The sequence below is a fragment of the Condylura cristata genome, unplaced genomic scaffold (genome assembly GCF_000260355.1).
Source record: "Condylura cristata isolate star-nosed mole 26May11 unplaced genomic scaffold, ConCri1.0 scaffold00002, whole genome shotgun sequence".
Classification (NCBI taxonomy): domain Eukaryota; kingdom Metazoa; phylum Chordata; class Mammalia; order Eulipotyphla; family Talpidae; genus Condylura; species Condylura cristata.
Genome location: NW_004567103.1, coordinates 14,716,621 through 14,740,187, shown reverse-complemented (window position 1 = coordinate 14,740,187; position 23,567 = coordinate 14,716,621). Strand labels below are relative to the sequence as shown.

The 23,567-nt window shown below is 45.3% G+C and overlaps 1 protein-coding gene across 2 annotated transcripts in view; it reads right to left on the bottom strand.

The window, feature by feature from the left end:
* MREG (melanoregulin) overlaps nucleotides 1-23,567 on the bottom strand; it is a 46,304-nt gene that overhangs the window by 10,208 nt on the left and 12,529 nt on the right. The window contains exons 2-3 of one of the 2 annotated variants that reach the window (XM_012724947.1): nucleotides 22,164-22,320; nucleotides 17,721-17,732 (exon numbers count right to left, since the gene is read on the bottom strand). In XM_012724947.1, the coding sequence (XP_012580401.1) occupies nucleotides 17,721-17,732; nucleotides 22,164-22,320 (169 nt within the window). The remainder of the gene's footprint in view (nucleotides 1-17,720; nucleotides 17,733-22,163; nucleotides 22,321-23,567) is intronic. The other variant, XM_012724951.1, reaches the window with a different exon arrangement.

The window sequence follows — 23,567 nt, the reverse complement described above, 5'->3', positions numbered from 1 at the left end:
CACCTGACAAAATTCAAAATGAATTTCAATGTATTTACCCAACAAAAGAGAGAGAGAGAAAGACAGATAATGCCACAGAGAACTTAGCCCCTCCTACGGCCACTGTTCTAAGCTCTTTGTATCAATTTACTCAGTTAATTCCCATAATATGATTTGTTACTCTGTGACTCAGATATCAATGCATCTTAAGAATAAAGAAACTGGGAAATCAAATAATGTACAAAAATTAGCAATAAGAAAATAATTTAATTTTAAAAGAAGAGAAAACTGAGGCCCAGCGAGGTGAAATAACTGCCCTAGAGCACAGAGAGGCCTGAGCATATGGTCCTGCAAGCCCGGGCCGTCTGGACACGTGCACAGCTCACTTAGCCTCTGTCCACACTGCTCTTGCAACAAGAAGGCAGCAGATCCATGTGAAAAGCAGGAGGAAAGAAAGGAAGCAGAGGGGGAAAGATGGAAGCACAGCTGATTAGAGCAGAGACCCATCTGAAGCCAAGACACCTATGCTCAGGAACTAAGCACACACGTTGAAATCTTGGGAGAAAGCAGATACTCATTCACTAGAGGCAAAGTGTTCTCAGGTTCACCCAGAATGCTGCCATGCCCAGGCTTGATTGGCTGGGACCGGGAGCTGGGCCCTTCATTTGGGGACTTCAGTTCTGTGTGTCCCTTCCTCAGAGCTTCTGGAAGAACTTCATCCTCCCACTTTGCATCCCTGTGTTTCCCCATAGCTCTTCTGCTCACCTCATCTCTGAGGAGTGAGGCAAGGCTTGCTCCTTGGTGGCAGAAGCTGGTCTGAGACTCTAAGGAAAATGATCAGTGATATGAGGAGCTCTGCCTGTCTACCAAGGGAGAGCTGTGCACCTCCTCACCCCCCCCCCCAATTTTTTTTTCAGATTTATGGGGTACAGAGGTGCAGGGGCAGTGAGAGGCTTCACCAGAGACAGAGTGGGGAGCAAAACAGGCAGATTGATTAAGTACACTGCTGAGGGGAGCAGCAAGTAAGACAGGAGAGGTCTGCTGAGCCATGTGGGTCACCTCCGGGGCTGGGAATCGAACTCAAACTGAAGTGTCTGCAGCTCGCTTGCAGTGCCCCACCAGGGAGGGTCCCCCCTCAACTTTTCTGACGCTATGTTGTTGGCTTCCTGGTTTCTGAGACTTACCTAAAATACTTCCTCCCCACTCAGTGCCCCACCTCACACTTCCAAAGAAAGCAGCCACTTAATCTTCCTTCCCTTGGAAAACACCCTATAGGCCTGGCAGGACTATAGGGTCAAATGAATGCTCATTCAGCCCCTGGGGCCCTGCCCGAGCTTACCTGCCTGACAAACCACACCTCCACTGGCTCCCATAATGGACTTCTTCCTTGCAGAGTGAACTCAGCTGGCAGCTTCAAACAATCACACAAAAGCTTGACCTTCTATGCCAACTCAAGAGAAAAAGAATTTTGCAAGGACCTAGCTCACTCTTCTTAAATGACAGCTGAGTTCCCTGATATAACAGCCACATGCCCTTCCCTCTACTCCTACGCCTTCCCTCCATGCTTCATGAGCAGCCTCCACTGACTGTTCTCACTTCCTCCTCATCACCTTATTCAAGAGCCCGTAGCAAAACTGCTACCCAGCAAGAATGCCTTCTCATTTCACTTGTGGTTAAGTGGGGTGTCTCAAAGGACTTTCCAAAGGCCCTTCTATTTTCTCAAGCACCCACTTCTTAACTGTTCTTTGGGTGTCTGTGGGAAAGCAAAAGAGGAATGATGGGGCCCCTCCCTGGTGGCACAACGGGCTAGGACACAGCACTGCAAACTGGCCACAGCTGCTTCAGTGTGAGTTCCATTGCCAGCTCCGGAGCTGACCCACATGGCGCGGCAGACCTCTCCTGACCGCCGGCTGCTCCCTTCAGCAGTGTACTTTGTTGATCCACCTGTTCTGCTCCCCACTCTGTCTCTGGTGAATCCTCTCGTGCACCACACCTCTGGCCTGTACCCCAGTTCTGCATGCATAAATAAATAAATCTTTAGAAAAAGAAAAGGAAGAATGAGCATATATGGTGTGCCCACTAGGGGCAGTAGGCCCGGACTCCACCCTGTGAGGGAGATATTAGCCTCCTTGGAAGACAGACAGAAGATCTAGTATCGCCATCACATGGCCACACGCTGCTGCCTCTGCTGTGCCTGCGGACTGCACTCACTGCCTCTCCCGTGCCTCGCTGTTCTCTTCCATCCTTGTCTCCTCCTGTTAGGTGGAAGCTCTGTCTTGGTCTGTCATCTTCATCGCGTTGGGTAACTTCCCATAATGCCTCAGCCTCCCCATCAGTCACTCCCAGCCGCCGCCTCCTGCCCTGCTCCGGGCTTCAGGATGCCTCCTTCTGCTGGCTCAGCCGCAGAGCCCAACCTGGCTCCCACCAAGGGAGGCCTCCCTGACGCGCCCCAGTGCCTGCTCTCTGCCCACTCCCCTTCGGCCCCACCTTCCCAAGTGCTGATTTTTCCTCTGCTACAAGATCCTTTTCTAACCCTGCTCCTCAGCATTAAGGACTTGACGAACTGTAAGAACTGGTCCCTGTCTTTCCAGAGACTAACTCTCCCCAGTCACCTAGTTCTCCCTGGGCCAAACTTCAGTGGTCCCCACTGCCAACTGAATAAAATTTCAGTCCTGGGCAGCTTTTCCCAAATCTGACTTGTTTCACCAATTCCATCCAAACACCGGGAGGCCCTGCCTGTGGGGACCCCAACCTATTCCCGAGCACCTTAAATTTGTGTGCCGTTGACCATGTTTGTTCCCATCCTCATCCCACAGCCTATTCCCTCTTCGTGGGCCACCTTGAGAAGGTTTCAGCTTCTCAATGGTTGAAAGGAATGACTTTCTTCGCTTAGACCCAATTTAACCTGCTCCTTTGTCTTTCCCGGTCACCTATACAGAAACTGGGACAGAGAGAGAAATGGAACATACTATCCAGGGACTTCCATTCCAAATGCAGCTCCTAGAACAGGCGCTCAGGCCTCATGACAGATTGGGGTGGGGAGGGGAGGCCTCTGTGTTCTCTGGCTTCCCCACCACCACAATGCATTTGCTCACTGCCCAGAAGCAGAAGGCAGGACAGAGTTAGCACAGTCATGTGGGGGTGGGCTGGGGGGACCTGTTGTGGAGGGAGGCGACAGTCAGGTGACAGAAGCAGCTTAGGCTTCCTTTAAACACACCCAGCTCTAGACCATGTCCAGGCTGCCTACTCAGTAGCGACATCCTCTTGAGGAGTAGAAAAGCCCATTCTCTTCACCCACCAGACACACTGTGTGACTAGGAAAGACACGATCAGATTTCGCTATTCCTAGACAGCTGGTCCACAGATTAACCCTCTGCCTCCACATGGCACAGGATCTAATGACAGAGCAGGAGACCTGATGTATCTGAGGATAATCAACAAACTAATGAAATTTGCAGGGGGCTGGAGGGTTCGGGGAAGTGGAGGCCAGTGCCCAGGGACCTGGCACTCATGCCCTTGTGGGCTCCGGGACTGAGAGGGGCCTCCAGCCACTGTCAACAAGGGACTTTATTGTTTCAGCCTGGGCCTCTCATCATGCTGGAGAGGATGCCTGGGGCTAAGTGTTGCTCAGGAGGCCTGTGAAAAGGAGATCTCTCCCTAGGGCAGTGCCCTCTCTCCATGCTCTATCAGACACCCCTACAGGGAATAAGAACCAGCTTGTGGGTGACAGATTTGTATCTGAGTCTCCTCCCGGCTGATCTTCCGGAACTATCCACCTGCCCTTTCTCGGACTCCCAGGGAAGCTGGGCCTTATAGAGGTTTGCCCACTGCAATAACCACTGATCCCTCAGACTCGACCCCACGTGCTCCGATAGTCAAAAGATAAGTAAAATGAAGCCTCCTCAGGTCTGGCAGTTGGACAGTTTGCGTTTCACCATTCAGCGCCTCAGACTCCAAGTGCCACTCTGGAGTCAGCACAGGGTGCACCCCAAAAATGAGGTGCCTGGTGGCTAGTAGGACCATCTGTTTTTGACCTAGAACTTGAGCTAGAACTTTGAACTCCAGCAAGCCAAGCGCAAATGCCAGGAAATGCTGTCCAACTCTCCGTGTTTATTTTTATTCCACAGCTCTGCTGGAGTCCTGGAAACAGGCTACTTGGCAGCCAGAAGCCTCTGACCTAGTTCTTTATCTGGTTTTAACGAGGTTAAGCTGAGGGATGGCTGGAAGCTCTGCAGAATGTGCTCAGCATGGCGCTATCAAGAGGGTTTTGTCTAATTTCAGGGGTTCCCACCCACACACATTTTAGGGCTAAGGAGCAAACTGAGCGTGTGATATGGCTACTACTGCCAGTGGGAAGAACTGGGGCTCAGTGTCACATGACATTGCTGGGCCTGATTAACTAGTTGGAGCCAAGTCCCAGCTCTGCTGCAGGGGTAGCCACAGAGAAGGATAATTGGTCACTGTCACCAAAGGCAAAGGATAACAAGACTAAATTCCCAGAGAGGAAAAGGGGACTTAGCTTTCTGATGAGGGAGAAAAAGCCAGTTCATTCATTTGCCCGAAGTGGATAAAGCTAGGGAGGGCAACTCCTTCAAAGCGTGGAGGCAAGTTTTTGATTTACCAGGAAAGGTGGGACTCGAGTCTGGGAAAACCCGGGAAGCTCTGACTGCCCCCAGCACGAGCCCCGCCTGCTGGGCACAAGCCACCACCATGCATAGCTCAGGCTCCAGGAGTAAGACAACTCCAGCTGGAACTGCTGGCTATGTACCATTCACGAGGGGTGTTAAAAACTTAGTACAAAAAAAAACCTCCTTAAGAGTATGTATACTGGTTATAGAATACAATAATATCATTCTGGATACATTTGGTTAAATAAAGTATACTATTGAATTTTATTTCACCTATTTTCACTTTTCAATGCAGCTACTAAAAAAATGTTAAAGGACTTTTTTTTTATTTCGTGGTTATCAGTTTCCTTTTATTGAAGAGTGCTGATCCACCAATACAGTCCTGAGAATTGCAACCCTTCAAAGGGTTACAAAATGTACAAAGGAGCACCTCTTTAGCTGAACCCCTGCAGGAAACACTCTGAGTCTTAAGAGGCTGTTGGTGCGGGAAGCCCTAGTGGGGGTGGGTTGAGCTGTCACTCCTGTCTGTTCTTCCAGCTACAAAAATGCTGTCATACATGTAAATCTCTCTAACTGAGCTACACTAGACAAATGCCTTATTCCACTAAGAAGATCTTCAAGCGAAAGAAAATAATAGCAAATAGGCAAGTAATACATTGGAAAGAATTCTGATGCAAATATAGTACAGAAAGAAAATCATAGTGAACAAAAGACATCAGTGCTATTCAGAGATCCTTCAAGAAATCATGCCCACACTATAATGAGAAAAGGAATTCTCGGTAAAGTAACAACTTCTGGGTTGTCCTTTTACTTATTAAAAATAAGAGAAAATGGGGCCCTCCCTGGTGGCGCAGCAGGTTAACGCACAGCACTAAGAAGTTAAAGCCACTTCAGCATGAGTTCGATCCCTGCCTGCCCCAGAGGTGACCACATGGCGCGGCAGACCTCTCCTGACCTGCCCGCTGCTCCCCTCAGCAGTGTACTTCTTCAATCAGCCTATTCTGTTCCCTACTCTGTCTCTGGTGAATCCTCTCACCATCCCTGTATGTCTGGCTTATACCCCAGTTCTGTATGCATAAATAAATAAATCTTAAAAAAAAAAAAAGTAAAGAAAATGTCAGCACTGGGAAGGGTATGTTGGAAGAAGCTGTTTAGTACTGAGAGATACAGAAATTGCTTTCACTTTCTGGGAAAGTATTTGGCACTATGTATCAAAATATACAAAACTGGGAAGCATCTTTAATCCAAGAATTACAGTTAAGAATCTGTCCTTAAAAAGAAGCAATCCCAATTTCAAAAGTCAATGCAAAGATATGCATTCAAGCATTAACTACAAATGCAAGGTGAAGAAAGATGAGATGTTAATTATGTTAATACCTGTGATATATTAGTATCAGATAAATATGCATTTATTTCACATAATTTATTTCACATACATATATTTCAAGATAATAATATATGTGCGTATTCACAACAGTATAATAAATATATTTTTGAAGAAAAATGCAATAAATGTTAAATGTCAAGTTAGCATATTGAACAGCTGGATATTTTTTCTCCTATACTTTCCAAAATTTCCACAACAGTGATGTGCTTCATTTGTAATCAGAATAGAAATTTTAAGTTCCTGTAGCTTAATATTTTTATAGCTTCTTTTATTAACCTATGTCAGTGTCTAATTACTAAAAAGTGGAAAGTCTAGTTAGGGTGTGACTGTAATTTGAATTTTTTTTAAGATTTATTTATGCATACAGAACTGGGGTACAAGCCACAGGTGCAGGGGTGGTGAGAGGACTCACCAGAGACAGAGTGGGGAGCAGAACAGGCTGACTGAGGAAGTACACTGCTGAGGGGAGCAGCGGATGGGTCAGGAGAGGTCTGCCACACTATGTGGATGGAATTCATATGCAATAGCTTCATAGTGCTGTGTGCTTTAACCCACCGCATGACCAGGGAGGGCCCTGTAATTTGGATTTGTGTAGAGAAGAATTTACTTTGCTCTGGATGGTAACTTGTAGACCTTAGCTCATCTGATTTCAAGAAAATCCTGTTCAAAACTGAAAATCCTGTAGCTACATTTGCAAGTTCCTGCACGTGTGGCAGTATTTAGCTGAAAACACTGTCTCTGCAGTGAAGCATTTATTCTGTATCCCAGGATCTCTGCCAGCTTCAAGGACGAGGAGCCAGAAAGGGAACAGAGACAGAACAGGACAAGGTGTGAGCCGGAGGACTGGGGTCATCTGAGGACAGGGGTGGCTCTAGTGGAGAGGGGAAAGGGATAGAAGAAGGAGGGGAGGACTAGGAAGTTGTAATTTACATTGTAAATCAACAACACCCCAAACCTAACAGTTTTTCTTTTTTAACCAAAGTACTTCTCTTTGCAGTGGTAACCCCTTTGTAATGACTCTTCCAGGATACTTATCAGTGGGGACCCTTCTTCTCATTGTTCTTCCTTTTTTTGAAAAGATGTAAAGATGTCAAGTTATTTCTGCCTGACATTGAAAACCCAATCCTTTTTATCTTCACCTCTTAGAAGGAGTTAAAACAACTGACCTCTGATTCACTCTGTGTGTGTGTGTGTGTGTGTGTGTGTGTTGAGGTGTGAGAAGGATAAGTCTCCAGGAAAAAGGAAAGAAGGCAAGTATTCTAAGGTCCTTATCACTGAACCTCCAGTAACCTGACTTTGTGCCCAAAGTCAGGAGAAAGTGATCTTATCTACATTACTACAGGCTTAGCAGGATGTGCTGACAAAGGATCACTTAGGAAGAAGCACCCAAAACCTTTACCAGCGACTGCCAGCATGCTGCAAACACATTCAGGAGGCAGAAGGCAAAGTCCTTTCATAATGCGAATGCTTTCCACTGAGTGAAGTGGTCGTGGTGAACCGCACTCATCTACTGAGTCACAGGGATACCTGTGAGGTCGTGGAAAGAGGGTCCCACTGTCCCAGACTCATTCTGCTTCCTCAGGGCCTTTCCTAAGCTGTGCTTTGGAATTATTAACAAAGCTTGAGCCTGGGTGAGCTCTATGACACCTGTGAATCTGACCTATGCACCTCCTACTTGTTAGTCAGGCCCTTGGGGCTACTTCTGGGCCTGCCAGGCTGGGTGCAAATTACAACTTTGTTTTTGTTTTTGCCCTCCACACAACTGACAAGGGACTGATACCAAAAATCTACAAAGAGCTTACACAACTCAACAAAACAAAATAAAAATCCGGTCAAAAAGTGGGCAGAAGAGCTTAAAATACATGTTTACAAAGAGGGAATGCAAATGTCCAAAAGATACATGACAAAAAATTACCAACATCATTTATAATCAGGGAAATGCAAATCAAACCACAATGAGATAATATCTCATACCAGTGAGAAAGACACATAATAAAAAACAGACAACAACAAATGCTGTCTGAAGACATAGAGAAAAAGGAATCCTCTACACTGCTGGTGGGGATGCAAACTGGTCCAACCACTACTGAAAGTTGCAAATTACTAAAAATGGATCTACCATATGACCCAGCAATTCCACTCTTAGGAATCTACCTAAAGGACACAAAAACATTAATTCAAAAAGAATACCTCTAAGTTTACTACAGTACTATTTATAATAGCTAAAAGACAGAAGTAACCTAAATGCCCCCCCAAACAGATGATTGGATCAAGAAGAGGTAATGTATATCTACAATGGAATACTACTCAGCAATCAAAAAGATAAACTCTTGCCATTTGCAGCAACATGGATAGAGTTGGAAGGGATAATACTAAAAAAAAAAAAAGGGATGAAATAAGTCAGAATGGAAAAGGAAAATATCAGATGATATGGGACAAAAACCCAAACATCAGGTTTAAAAAAATGATGATACTTGTAGGCAACCATAGATCTGAAGCTTTAAGCAGAATAGGAGGAGAGGATCTAAATGGGCAGGACAAGAACAAGGATCCATGGTGATGGTTCACAGGTGAAGTGGTGGATATGAATGAGGACTACACCTGAGAGGAGAAATCAAATCGAATAAAAATATGAAAACAATGTAAAAATATCTTAAAATTATTTAAAAAAAAAAAAAAACCTGCAACTTTGTGGCCATGCCTCCAGAGGGCAGCTCTGCATGGGACCAGAATCTAAGCCCCACTGAAGGGTGGGGTGCTGGACACAGTCAGTGGTCTGAACTCCACCACTGAGGTCCTGAAGGGGTAAGGTGAGGGGGTGCTACTCAAGAGGGGACAGAGCAGAGAAGTCATTTTGTGGGGAGACTTTAAAAGGGACACACAGGCTTGGCCTTTATTCTCAGGGCTACTGCGGAAGGCAGCTGTCCCACCAGTCACCACCAGCTGGCCAGACAGCTTTTGCCTACCTTTCCCCCCAGGAGAGAGGGAGCCCCCACATTCATTGGTGGCTCCCACTGCTGGGTGACAATGTTTTTTAGACTCCTGGCCCAGTAAGACTCTCCATCACTTGATTCCTAAGTTTTTAACTTTTCCCTATTTTTACTATCTTCCCTAGGTGTTCTCTTAATTATCTAAATCCTTTTAAAGACACAAAGCTGCACACTATAACACCCAAACAACACAAAGTCACACTGACACTTTCACAAAAGATACAAGATGGTTGCTTTCCCTGTCACCTTAACCACTGACAGCAGGTTCCTTTCACAGCTCAGAGTTAGTATCTGAATTCAAGCCTGTACAATGTACCTCCCAACAACTCCAGTATCTCATTCACCATCCACTTCTGCTTCCCCATCTCCCACTGAGCCTCTAGATGCTCCTTCCTGAATCATGTTTGGAGGTAACAAACAAACTCTAGCAAAGCCTTCAAGCATGAAGTAATGCCACAGTCTCAACGCAAAACAATGGCTTACGGAGTAGTTCTGTGATTGCCTGGGAAGTCCTGTAATATGTCCCAGTCTCACTGGTCATTACAAGCACATGAAGGACCCTTCGACAAGCCAATTAGAAGCTGCCTTGGGAGTTCAGCACCATGTCCAGTTTTCATGACCCCTGCCTTGTCAGTCTTTGGCTCAGATCCTTACCAAGGTGGCAGACTTAAATTCATTCAAACAAAGCCCCTAACACCCCCTAGTTCCTTTAGGGGGTAATCAAGTCAAAAATCACTGGGTAGCCCCTGAATCGATACAATCGCTGTCTTACTGAAGGGAGTGTTGCCAGGACAGACACAGCTGGAGCGGTAAGACATCCGTTGTTGGTTAGAAAACAACAGTGTCAACCACAGTCCAGTTCATAGCAATGGAGGTTTAATAAAATCAATCTGAAACATTTCAGTATATGTGCTCTCTCCAGGTTCCATTACCCAAAGGGGCTTTCTATTCTCCAAACATCAGTTTGTTGAAACAGGTAAAAGATAGATACTGTCATGGATGGTCATTAAGGTGAGGCATAAGGTATCAATGAAATCCTGGTCTTGGATATTCAACGATCAAAGTTAACACACACAGGAGCCTAAGCAGCTCTCTGGAGATCTCACCTGCGAGGCGTTCACATGGGGATGGTGCAGGCAGGTGACAGCCTCTGAGCAAGCCCAGACGGGGAGGATGAAGAAAGCAGAAGTTCTGCCCTTCCCTTCCTGGTGGTTTTACATAGCCTGCTCTCAACTCTCTGTCGCTGGGAAAAGGGGACGGAGGCAGGGGAAACAAGAGAGGGAAAGACCTTTCAAAACTAGGACAGAGAAACAGGTAAAGAAAGCAGTCAGTGTCTCAACATCAACCGAGGATCTTCGAACTACAAGAGAGACCACTTCTCAAATGGCCTGCCCTACTTAGCCCGGGTCAGACGGGAAGGATGTCCGGGCACCCCACTGTTAACTGTCCACATTCTTTTGCAACTCAAAGATATGCCAGAAGCTGACTGCTAGTAAGTGCAAGGGTTCGGTCACCCCTTGCACCTATCTCTCAGGACCCACAAAATCCTTGGGGACAAGAAGCAGCGTGCCTCATCCAAAGCTGTGACCTTCAATTTCTGGGTCCTCAACAGACCCTGGTCCTATCCCAGGATCTTATATCCCAAGCTTCTGGCATTGTTTTCACGATAATGAGGCTGCTCCAGCCCCAATTCAGGAAAGGGCAAGTCCACAGTGACAAGCTACCTGGATACAACCCACCGCCAGGGGGAAGCACTGAGCTGAACAGACCAGTGCCCCTGAGTCAGCCTTCTCCCAGGCTCTCTCTCCCTCTCTCCCTTCTATGTAGTCTCTCCCTTCCCTCTCCCCTCCTCTTCTAGATCCTTCTCCAGTTCTTCCACTTCCTACACAACCCTCACTGAGTTCCTCTGGTTTTGTCCTGATACCTGCTTCTTTCCATTTGAGCGGAAGCAAAAGAGTAAGTGTGCATTGAGGTGAAAGGAGAGATGGGAGAATCAACCCTAGGGAAGAGAAACCTGGGGAAGAGAGCCAGCCTTGATGTGGAAGCCAACCACAGGAGGGGGCACCAGAAGGGCTAGGTAGTTGAACCCTGGAGGGGGCCCAGAAGTGAAGAAGGGAGCCCAGAGAGGCAGGGGGAGGATTCTGCCATCTCTCTGGCCACAGGACAACCAGGGTAACTGAGTCCGACTCCAGATGATCCGCATGATCCCAGCAGTGCCCATTCCACCCAGACTTCTGCATGAAGAGGGGCAGGGTCCACAGCTGAAGAGTCCATACTGCAGGCGCCCCCAGTGGAAAAAATACTGAAACCCCACAGACGAGACAGTAACCATAAAGGTGGCTGCGCACGGCACTTTTCAACGTCTTTTGGCAGTAACACCCACCCCCCCACCACCACCTCTACCATTGCTTGCGCTGAGGGTCCCGCTCTCTTTTTTTAAACCCTTCCTCAAGCTCCTACTCTCTTCACCCCCTCCTCCAACCTCCTCCCAATCTGAATACCGTCATGGTTGATTCAGATTCACCTCCAATGTCAATGATTTTCAGAAGTCTTCCTGGGCTCCTCAGATGGCTGAATCCTCTGTCTTCCTGGGACCTCCCATCATAGCTGGGCTTATCCAGACCATAGCCTCAGACCATGAGAGAAGGTGGAATATGAATCTAGATTTGCTCAAATCTAGCTGTGCTATGGTCAGCTGTGTGCCGCAGAAAGGCTTCCTTCTCTCTGCAGTTCAATTTTGAAGGTCTCTTACTTTTTAAAAGTGTCTGCTTTCCTCAGAGTCCCCTGAGTGTTAAGTAATTGCTTGGGGAATAGCCCAGGGCGGATGGCTAAAGCATCAGATTGCTGAAGCAGGTCCTGTGTTTAAAGATAAACTGAAACAGATTGGTATCAACACCCCTTGGACCCAATTTCAAATGTACTAATAAATTCACCAAGGCTGGCCCAAAAAAGCAAAAAAATAAAGAGAAAGAGCCAAGAGACAGAGGTGCATTCAGTTGTGTAACTAAACAAAATATTTTGCCTGTGTTTCGAAAGGCTAACTCTACACACGTTCCTGCCCAGTGACCTGCCCAGTAGCTGGGCCTCATGACTCATCAAAAGCACCTGGACCGTCTGGTTCCGGATCAAAAAACATGACTCCCTGGCCAGCGTGCAACCTGCAGCCTAAGCAGAGCTTCCCACATGCCTCAGGCCTTCTCCCCATTGTATACGGAAGAAGGGGAGAAGCTAACTCTGATTCAGCCCACTGACATTTGCTTCAAGTTAAGTCTTTAATAACAGCAATGACAACAATAATGTGCTAAAGAGCTGGGGCTGAGGTTACCTCACCTAATTTGTAATTAAACTTGACACTGATATCAAGTGGGCATGCCTGGGGCCTTATTCATCAGCCATGTGGCCTGCCTCTTCTATTGCAAAACCCTCTCATGGCCCAGTTCATTCTGTGCTGTAAATAGCATGTGGAATAATGACGTGACGGCGGGTACCAGGGCATGGCACCCTAAAGGAAGGGTGGTTTCGTAGAAAGAAAAACATGGTCCTTCCATATTTTTGACTCGGTAGATCAGGCCCCCATCATCACAGGGCGGTGTACTCTTCCCCCGTGTGTTCAGTCAAAATCAGAAAGCAAGTGGGATTGTCCCCATGGAGCCCTCCTCAGGATCCTTCCAGATCCCCAGCTGAGCACATCTCATCCTGAAGCCCCAGTGCACCGGCATCCGGAGCGCTCCTGGGTTCTGTGCAATTAAGAGTCATTTTAGGTTATTCCAAGATGAGCAAGAGCCATCAAAGGAAAGCCAGGCATGGCTTTGGGGGCAGGGGCTGTGAAAAGACTAACAACTAAAGCTCTGTTAAATAGCATATGAATTCACGGGGAGAAGGAGGGGAGGGAGCCCCTGAGAAAGAGCCTGACAATCAGAAGACTCTCATCATGTTGGAATGATAAGAGCAACTGACAGCTTCACGCACATTCTGCCCCAATCCAGTTTGGCAGGATTCCCCAAAGTTTGCTGCAGGTTCTCCTAAACTCTTCTTCTAATTTCTCTCCCTCCCCCTCCCCCTCCCTCTCCCCTTCCTTCTCCTTCCCCTCCCTCCTCCCCTCTCTTTCCCTTTCCTGCCCCTCTTTCCTTCTCTCTCTCTCTCTCTCTCTCTCTCTCTCTGTGTCTCCCCCACCCCTCCAGCACAGCCACAATCACAATAAAACAAAGTACAGCAGCTTAGAAGACAATGGCCACCACAAAGTGGCCGTGAAATACGGGGAGAGAAATTCACTTTATATGAAGTATATATAAAATTGATTTCAAACAGAACAAAAGACCATCAAGTTTAAGAAAAGTAAGACTCTCACCCCACACCTCTTCTACTTCCCGGAAGTCACCAATGCTAACAAGTCTATAGGCTAAAAGTTACCACCGCTTACCAGCATATATATGCTTTTATACTATACAAAAGGGACAGCTTTTACACAAGAGAATCAACATTACTCATACCCATGGATATGAACTGTTTTTCTAGGTCAGACCTATAATCTTATTATCCAAGCTGTAACACCATCATTAGCATAGCTGTTTGTAATATATTTAACCAGTACTTTCATTGGATACTTTTATTTCCAGGTTTTTACATTTCCAAACACTACTACATAGAACATATTTCTTTGTTTAACAATGTGAGAAAACCCATAGGCTGGAATGCCAATAGCAAAACAGTTGAGTGAGTTGACTTCATTTAGATTCAAGATCTAGACTACTGGACCTTAGAAAGAATTTCACAATGACTGATGAGAAGTGGATGAGCTATTTTGATCACAAGGGATACCATTCTGGGCAACCACTTCCAGTGAACTTCTCTTGTGTCTCAGCCAAGAGAAAAATGTAGATCTTTACTAAATAATGCCACGGTCCTTTAGGGACAAAGATTCCTCCAAGTTCAATACTCCCATTGATTTCTGTGCCCTCAGTTCAACTTTATTTATGAAATTATAAACCAAGAAAATGAATGAGTCACTACACTTCAACTGAAGAAGTATAGCTATCGAAGAACAACTGAAATGACATTACTTGACTGGGAACAATATCAGGAGGCCTCCTGGGAGCACAGGGAATAATCAGACTTGCTACGCCTTGGCTGTGCATTAAGCTGCATTTATAATAATCTGTGTGTTTTATTAGGACCGCGGTGTTAGGGCTCCCTGCCTCCCACTCCTAATCTCCTGACTCTATTGAGGCACCTGCCTATCTGCTTCCAAGTTGAGCCTGTGTTTGTAAATATGTCTCCCAATAGATAGATGAAGATGGCGGGATGGACAGATGGACAGGCACATCCTGCTAATTCTGTTACTCTGAAGAACTCTAATATATTCCCTAAATTCAAATAATTCCAAGATCCCTTAAAAAAAAAATCAAGTACTTGGGCCCTCCCTAGTGGTGCAATGGGTTCAGAAGAAACACTGCAAGCTGGCCGCAGCCGCTTCAGTGCAAGTTCAATCCCTGGCCCTGGAGGTGACCCACAGGGCACAGCAGACCTCTCCTGTCTCACCCGCTGCTCCCCTCAGCAGTGTACTTCGTTGATCTGCCTGTTCTGCTTCTCACTCTGTCTCTGGTGAAGCTTCTCACCACCTGCACCTCTGGCTTATACCCCAGTACTATGAATAAAAAAATAAAGCTTAAAAAAAAAATTAAGTACAGGGGCTTGCAAAACTGACCACTAGATCTTGCAGGCCTGCTAACTACGTGAAAAAGGACCAGGCCCAAGAGACAATCATCATACTAACCTAAGAATAATTACGAAACAACACGTGAGTCCTTACTATGTGAAAGTGGGAATGCTAGCAAAATGATAACCAGTTAGTTCTCCTATTGAGCTGTGAGATAGAGAATCTAGGAAGAACAGAAAATAATTTTCTGCCCTGTGTACTACTCCGTTGACACCAAATTAACCATCAAGACTAATCAACATTTGCTTTTTAAAAAAAAAAGATTTATTTGTTTATGCATACAGAACTAGGGGTGCAGGCCAGAGGTGTAGTGAGAGGATTCACCAGAGACAGAGTGGGGAGCAGAACAGGCAAATTGATGAAGTACACTGCTGAGGAGAGCAGCAGGTGAGACAGGAGAGGTCTGTTGCGCCATGTGGATCCTCCGGGGCTGGGAATTGAACTCGCACTAAAGCCGCTGCAGCCAGCTTTCAGTGATGTGTGCTAACCCGCTGCACCACCCGGGAAGGCCCAACATTTGCTTTTTTGAATCATATCCTAGATAGGAAGACAGTCCTGAAACTTTTGGAAAAATAACCACACATTCTTAAGAGGGAAATAAGTTGGATGGAGTCCAACTTTTTTTCTACAAAGTTCTGTGCCTTATTTTGCTATCTGTTGTTTCTGTTCACATTTAAAATGATGGACAAAAGAAAATCACCTGAGTCTCTGCCCTAAGTCCTCAGAATCTTAGAGCATTCCAGCTCCACTCTATTATCAAAAACATTGAATCCTGGGCTAGGAACCCATTTCTGCTCGCAGCTGGTGTTATCAAGAAAAGTCATTGCCTTCTGTAGGTCCCACTCTCTCCTTAGTATTAACCTATATCAAAATATCCTAACGAGTGGTTTTACTCTTCCCCCTCTTACCCAAATAATTACTAGCAAAGTAAAATGAAGAACAGGTTGCATTCAACATTCCAGATCATCTGGAACCCAAAAAAAAAAACCTTTGAAGAAACTCAGACCTATCTAAGGAATTGCTTCAATTTTCTGCTCTCACTTTGCTCTTTCATGCTTGTTATACAAGTTGCAGTCCAATTTCCAACAGTAGCCAGCGTTCACCCGTTTGTAGAAAAATCAGATGGCCCTACAAGAGCAAGTCTTGTCCACTTCCTGAGACCTCTTAGGACACTCTAGCGCCGAGCTGGACTAGCTCCTGTTTCCAAGTCTTCAAGTCATGAGGCTGGAACATGGGCAGTTCAACCCTCTTCTTCCTTATCCTCCAACCCATCATGCAGTCACCTGTGTTTTGTCTTTTCTATTAGCACCAGAGATAGGATGGCTAAGTGTGTAACCCAGACGAGGCAAACAACTCCCGGGAAGGCTGTGATTATTTCAGACATTTTATAGGGACTGTTTACCATGCCTGGCAACACGCTGTCCTTAGGGAGCCCTGACACATAGGAAGAGCAAAGAAATTGTAAACCAGGCACATTTTATATTTTGTCTTTATTGTTTCAAAAAATAACAACAGTTACAGTTCCCCAGGGCTCTGTAGAATATGGTTTTCAGGGATCACTCAAATTACACAGACACCTGGTGTTCACAAGCATTCTGCTAGTGTATAAAAACTGCCAGTGTATAGAGACAGCATGCCAGCGTGTAAATATTGAGGGAGTTTAAAGAATGCTGCTCAAGTATAAATACTGCAGGAGTATATAAACTGTATTCTAGTATATAATACTGCAGAATGAGAGATCCTATATAATAGTGCATAAATACTGTGGGGATACAAATACTGGCTATAGAATACTGCCTACTCCGAGACAACATAGCAGGTACTCACCAGGAGAATAACCTTCAAAAGTAAACAAAGAAGTTTCTAGCACTGGTCATGCTAATAAATGTCACCTATTTGAAATGAGAGGGCATTTTAAAGTATGAGAATAATTTGATTTTTAGTTTTATTTTCTCAATCAAAATTGTAAGTCTTTTTTTTAGTGAAGTAAAAACATTAAGCCACACACAACTCCTAAGAGAACTAGTACTGAACCCCTGCAAGGGACCCCGACTGACATCAGTCAGAGAACACTAGGTAAAGTACAAAGGCGAAGGAAAGGAGCAAGATGAAGCTTCTGGAAGCTAATGAAACACAAGCCCAGGGCAGGCATCTGCATTCGCTGCAGCTACTGGTGAAAGGCTAAGTCAGGGAAGACATATTCCTTGCAGCCAGGAGCAGGTCCTGCCAGCTGTCACAGAACGCAGGCCCACCGTCAACACGTCACAGGAATAGGCTTTGGGGAGACTCCTCTCGTGGACTGAACCCTACACGGACTCACACACCTACACGGACTCCCAGAGACACTCCCTTCTCATGATTCGGTCACGGCGCCATCGCCTGTGTCTCTGGGTTGACACAGCTCAGATTCCAAAGCTACCACACTTTTAGTTGTGTGACCTGGGACACATTTTTTTAAATAAACTATTAATAGTACCTACCTCACTGAGCTAATTAATACACAAAAGAGGCTGGATAGTGCCTGGTAACGTTCTTATTTGTATCGTAGAGAACAAGATCTCTCAGTATGATGAGAATTCTTTATATAAATAAATAAATAAGATGAATTGATATTTCACTGACTTTTATTAAGATCCCTGGAACAAAGTCTGGCATGTAAAGTCCAATGATCTAACACAAATGAATATGAAGAGAGTAAGCTAGTGATGTGATTTTTGAGGTTGTTTACTATTTCAAATCAAACATCAACAGTGTTTGGTATTATTCAAACAGGACCAGTCTCTTTCACTACTTGGAGAGCTGCAAACACATCACTTCTTGTGCTAGAAGTCTGATGTCCATCAAAGTTTTATGTAAATGAAAGTGGATTCTTTCATTTAGATTAAATACATTTAATAGGTTCTATTAGATTAAATGTTACTTTCTACATCCTCACTGCTCACTGCAAGTTTTCTATTCTCATAGATCGTTCTTTCCAATTTTTTTTTCAATTTGAAAGAAGCTGGCAAATGTATATTTACCTGTTTGTAGCCCTTCCAACAGCAGCATCAAGTTCAAAAGAGGAATGTAGTTAGTGCAAGCATTGTTTTGAAATTATTTTTCTTTTTTCAGAAAAATTCAAATCTGGATGTTCCTAGAATGCTATTACTATTCAAAGAAAAAACATAATGTGGGGCCCTCCCTGGTGGTGCAGCGTGTTGAAGCGCAACTCTAGGAGGCTAAGGCCACTTCAGCATGAGTTCGATTCCCACCTGCCCCAGAGGTGACCACATGGCGTGGTAGACCTCTCCTGACCCGCCCGCTGCTCCCCTCAGCAGTGTACTTCGTAGATCTGCCTGTTCTGCTCCCAGCTCTGTCCCTGGTAAAGCCTCTAGCTGCCCCTGAGCCTCTGGCCTGTACCCCAGTTCTGTAAGCACAAACAAATAAATCTTTAAAAAAACAAACAAAAACATGATGTGGGCTCTCCCTGGTCGCACAGCGGGTTAAAGAGCAGCAGTGTAAGCGGCTGCAGCTGCTTCAGTGCCAGTTCGATCCTCCCACCCCAGAGGTGACCCACATGGCCCGGAAGACCTCTCCTGACCCTCCCACTGCTCCCCTCAGCAGTGTACTCCTCTGTCTGCCAGTTCTGCTCCCCCACTCTGTCTCTGGTGAAGCCTCTCACCGCCTGGCTCCCCAACCCCTGGCCTCTGCACCTCTGGTTCTGTATGTATAAATAAGCAAATCTTTATAAAAAAAAAAATCTAAGAAAAAGCATAATTTTTATTTTTCCTTAATATTTTCTTTGAGCTTCTAAACTGCATTATGCATAAGTAGCCAGGACTTCTTGATCCTTAGTAGATGAGATTTGTTTTCCTTTGAAAATCAAAGTCCCCTGTTTCATTAAAATTTATATCAATTTGATCCTATGTGAAGAAAATAAGCAACATTAATAGAAACGGAATTTGTTTAAACTTTAAACAGTCCCCACCACTTCCCACTCCTATTTTACTCACGGTGAGCTTATTTTACAATTCCAGCACAACACACAACAAAAGAACATCGTAGTTGTTGGGGTAAACATGCCTCAGATGCAGTAGCCGTAAACATGTTTTTGTTTACCTGGCATTTTTTTAATGTGAGTTAACTAAAAATACAGGCATTTTTATATGTAAATATGGATTTTCAGTTTCTCTGCAAAATCAGAAGTTCCAGTGCTTCTGCATCTACAATTGTCAGCATGACAAAAGGCGACTAGCTAGGCAGCTGGTCCCCTGCAACAATGTGAAGCCTGCACCACTCAGTTCTGTACCCTTAGGAGCTTCTCCAGGGTTGCTCCAAGAAGGAAGCCCTGGTAATTCTCACACTTGAGTTGCACATACTCTATAACTAAGAAGGTCCCACAAGCGTATATATGCAGCTTGTCCTAGTAACACGAACGATACATCTCAGCAAACCAGGAAGCAGCCTGACCACCTAACAGACCTGGTGGAATAAATGATGGTAAATCCATGCAAGAAATACCAGAGGCCCCTAAATCAACAAGACAACTCCAAGCACAGTGGGATGGAAACACGGGCAACATGGTACATGGGAAGAAGCTAGGCACAGCAACAGAATGAGATGTGTGATCCTGGCTGTGAGGGAAAGGAATACAGGTACTAATAGATGTTTTTTGTTTTTTTTTTTTAAAGATTTATTTATTTGTGTATACAGAACTGGGGTACAGGCCAGAGGCTTAGGGGCGACGAGAGGCTTCACCAGAGACAGAGCGGGGAACAGAACAGGCAGACTGACGAAGTACACTGCTGAGGGGAGCAGCGGGCGGGTCAGGAGAGGTCTGCCACGCCATGTGGACACCTCTGGGGCAGGCAGGAATCGAACTCATGCAGAAGTGGCTTTAGCTTCTCAGTGCTGTGCTTTAACCCGCTGCGCCACCAGGGAGGGCCCACTAATAGATGTTTTAATAAGCATTTTAAATGTTTGCAAGAGAAGATAAGAACATTTTAACCAAGTGAAAATTATTCATATATAGTATGTATGTATATATATTTTAAGTAACACATATATATATGTATATATACTTTAAAAAGAAAGATAAATATGAACAGAAACACTTCAAAGAGTTTGTGTTTGTATATAATTATCACCACATCTTCATATTATTTATTTGATTGCCAGACTTTCTCACTAGGGTTTCTGCTGGTGTAACTGTTTTGGTTCCAGACTCTACTTTTTTTTAAAGATTTATTTATTTGTGTATCCAGAACTGGGGTACAGGCCAGAGGTTTAGGGGCTGTGAGAGGCTTCACCAGAGACAGAGTGGGGAGCAGAACAGGCAGATTGATGAAGTACACTGCTGAGGGGAGCAGCGGGTGGGTCAGGAGAGGTCTGCCACGCCATGTGGGTCAGCTCCTGGGCCCGGGATCAGGGATCAACTGGCACTGCTGCACCCTAACCCGCTGCACCAACAGAGAGGGCCCCCAGACTCATTTCCGAGGTAAGAACAAATGCCTTGAGGGTAGCCCTTGCTGCAGTCTGGGGGCAGCACCGTGTGCCACAGCAGCCCTGCTGATCCACGGTGCTTTTAACTCGTGTTTCCATCTCTTTCAAAAATAGACAAGTGGTGCAGAGCGAAGAGATCCTCCAGAGAGCAGCCAGGCTGGGCTCCAGGGGCCCATTTAAACCACTTTCAGAGCTGCCCAAGGCCCTGGGGACAGACAGGAAGCCAGAGCCGGGGGCGTGCTCTGCATTACTGCCCCTGGCTGCTACAACTCTGGGCGGATTGGGGCTGCGAGAGGACAAAAAGAAAAGCAGCTGTGCCACTCCAGCAGCACCTCAAGCACACCCATGCCGTATAGCAGGGCAAGACTCTGCCCGCTGCCAGGGGACGAGGTCACGCCTTCCTGCCCATAGACTCGCGCAGGGCAGTCAGGGCAGCGGCTTTAGCAGAAGCATGCTTTGTGGGTGTTGCCCATCAGGAAGGGGTTGACCGGCCAGAGCCAGAAGGGTGCACAGTCACCAGGGAGACGGTGCAGCCCTGTGGTACCTATCTAGCAGAGGGGTCCCCACCAGCTCAGCACACCCCAGGAAGGATGCTCATCCACAGCCACTGTGGAGTCTCAGGTCCAACTGTCCCTGAGGTCTCAAGATCCCAGCCCTTCCCCAGTGCTGGGATCCCCACCTGCAGACACCCCTCTAATCCCTTGAAAGCCACACCAGAATCAAACAACAGGACATGTAACACTTCTAGGAGTTATCACCGCTTGCTGAAGCATATTCTGGGGTGGGGGTGGGGTTGATGATTAATTAGCAAAAATAAAGAAACCTACATAAGGCATAGAGGACACCACCCCACCAAGACCTTCTGCCCCACTACATACTCCAGGCTTCTCTTCAGGATCAAAGCTTAGCATTCTGAATATATAATATTACATATGTTATTCTTCTCAATTGTAAGGTATTAATACAGAGAAGCACATATTTGGTATTGAACACAGGTGCAGAGCTAGCTGATGATGTTAGAGCACGAGGCTGTGTAATTTGGAAAGGAACCGTCGTAATGCATTCTATTGTATTACATATAGTAAATCATACTACTTTTGAAAGAAAATAAGACAAAATGATGCAGTATCTCCTTCGCTCTGTTCTCTTACTAATTCCTCTCTTCTACCGCATTCTAGTGTTCCTACCCCCGTCCCTTTGGACCAGAACTCATTGAGAATGAGGTTTTGGGACCTCCCTGGTGGTGCAAAGGGTTAGCTCTCAATACTATAAAGCTATCCACAGCCACTGCACCATGAGTTCAATTCCTGGTGAGGAAAGTGACCCACATGGCACGGCAGAACTCTCCTGCCTCACCTGCTGCTCCCCTCAGCAGTGTATTTTGGTCAGTCCACCTGTTCCCCACTCTGTCTCTGGTGAATCCTCTTGCCCACCCCACCCCACCCCATCCCACATGCACCTCTGGCCTGTACCCCAGTTCTTATATGCATAAATAGATAAAACTTTTTAAAAATGATTTTCGAGCCTATCACAAAAAAAAAATCTCAACTATAGCAGATACACAATGGGCACAATTTAAGAAGCTTTAAACAACAAAATAAAGAAAACAAATTCAGGCCCCACCCTTGCAGAATTAGTGATAATGCAAAGTATTCTTCAGCCTGAGCCTTTCAGGCTGTGGCTTGAGAAACACAGCTAAAAGACAGCAGATGGACTGCTTTCTCCATTTCCCATGACACACTACCTCACACTCTTCCGAGGCACTGCCTTGCTGGTTTCTGTGCTATTTGCATCATTAAGAGAATAATTAGAAATCAGTCTTATTTATCAGCAACTCTATCCAGACCAGTTACATGTAACAATTATATGTCAACAACCTCATCGTTCAGTCTTTTCTTTATTTCAAGCTGCTTCTCTCAGTAATTGCTTTTTCCCCCCCAGACACTATCATGTACACACAGTGAAACCTGAAACGTGCTCACCTCGGAGTCTTTGGCCTGCTGATTACGAACGACGATTAAATTGTACAGGACTCTGTCATCGTCCGCCTCCGTGTGGGACACGTCGTGAGGCATACTCCACAAGTTCTTCTCATCATCCCTCGCCAGAGTGGCTCCAAAGGAGGAATACGGATTATTACTGTGGTATTAAGAAAAGGGGATGAGGGTTTTGTGATATATGTGTTATATGTTATACATATACATTATTCAATATACATAGCTAGAGGATATAAGACATACCACGTGTGTATAGCATACAAACACAAGATGCATTATAGACACAATATATAGTCGAATATATAATGCCATCTATTAATACATATATTTCTTATGAAAAGATATGAGTTGTTTTAGCAATTACCCTTAGCAATAAATCATTTTTAAAGAGTAGAGAGCAGATATAACCTGGACAGAGGGAATTCAACTGCATTAAATGCAAAGTTTAGCACAGAGTACCTGATCACTAAACTACAAATGCAATTCAATGGGAAATAGCATTTTTGTGTGCTTGAAAGAAGAAAACAATGAACAAAATGGGATGAACATTTTACTGGCTCTAAATGTAAGGAAAGAATAAATTTAGAATACAATGGGATGTATCAGTATTAAATTCCTTCCAATGAGAAAATTAGGTAATAAATATGTATTTCCAAATAGTTTCAATTCGTAATACAGGAAGTTGAGTAAGAATTCCAGTAACCTGTGCTCACCTTTACTTTTGGTTTACCCTTTACAAAGTGACAGCCAGGGTCAAACCAACTTCTTGAGGGGACTAGTGTCAGACCTGGACAGGTTTCTACATTGCCCTAGTTAACTTCTGTGCAACTGGACAGGCAGAGTCATGCTGGGTCTATTCCCTTCCGATAATAACATGTATGAAACCCTGACTCTGTGTTAATCACAGGGTTCCATAAAATGGTGAGCCACACAGAATGGTCTCTATCCTAGGGACTCACTAGCATCTAGGGAGGAAGATCATTAATGAATGACCATGTGACTGTATAATTAAACACTTTGATAAGTGCTATGAAGGGGGAGTTCGTGAAGCTGTGAGAACTCGTGGGGTAGGCGTGAGGTAGGCATTATGAAGAAGGGGTGCCTGAGTTTACAGCTGAAAGACAACAACTGAGTTCCAGTCTAAGAAAGCATGTTCAAAGGTCCTGGGGTAGGAGGGAGAAGGGGGGTGTGTGTTACAAGAAAGAAAATTGGCCAGAGAGTGAATGAGAAGCTGAAGGGGTATCTGGGGCAAGATACCCATGGTTTTGGAGGTCATGTTCTCTAGCATGTTTTCTGTGATGGTCTTTATCCTCAGAACAAGCTCAGATTTGGAAAGATTTTTAGCAGGACTGTGAGGTGGCATGAACAGCAGTCCATGTTTTAAAATCT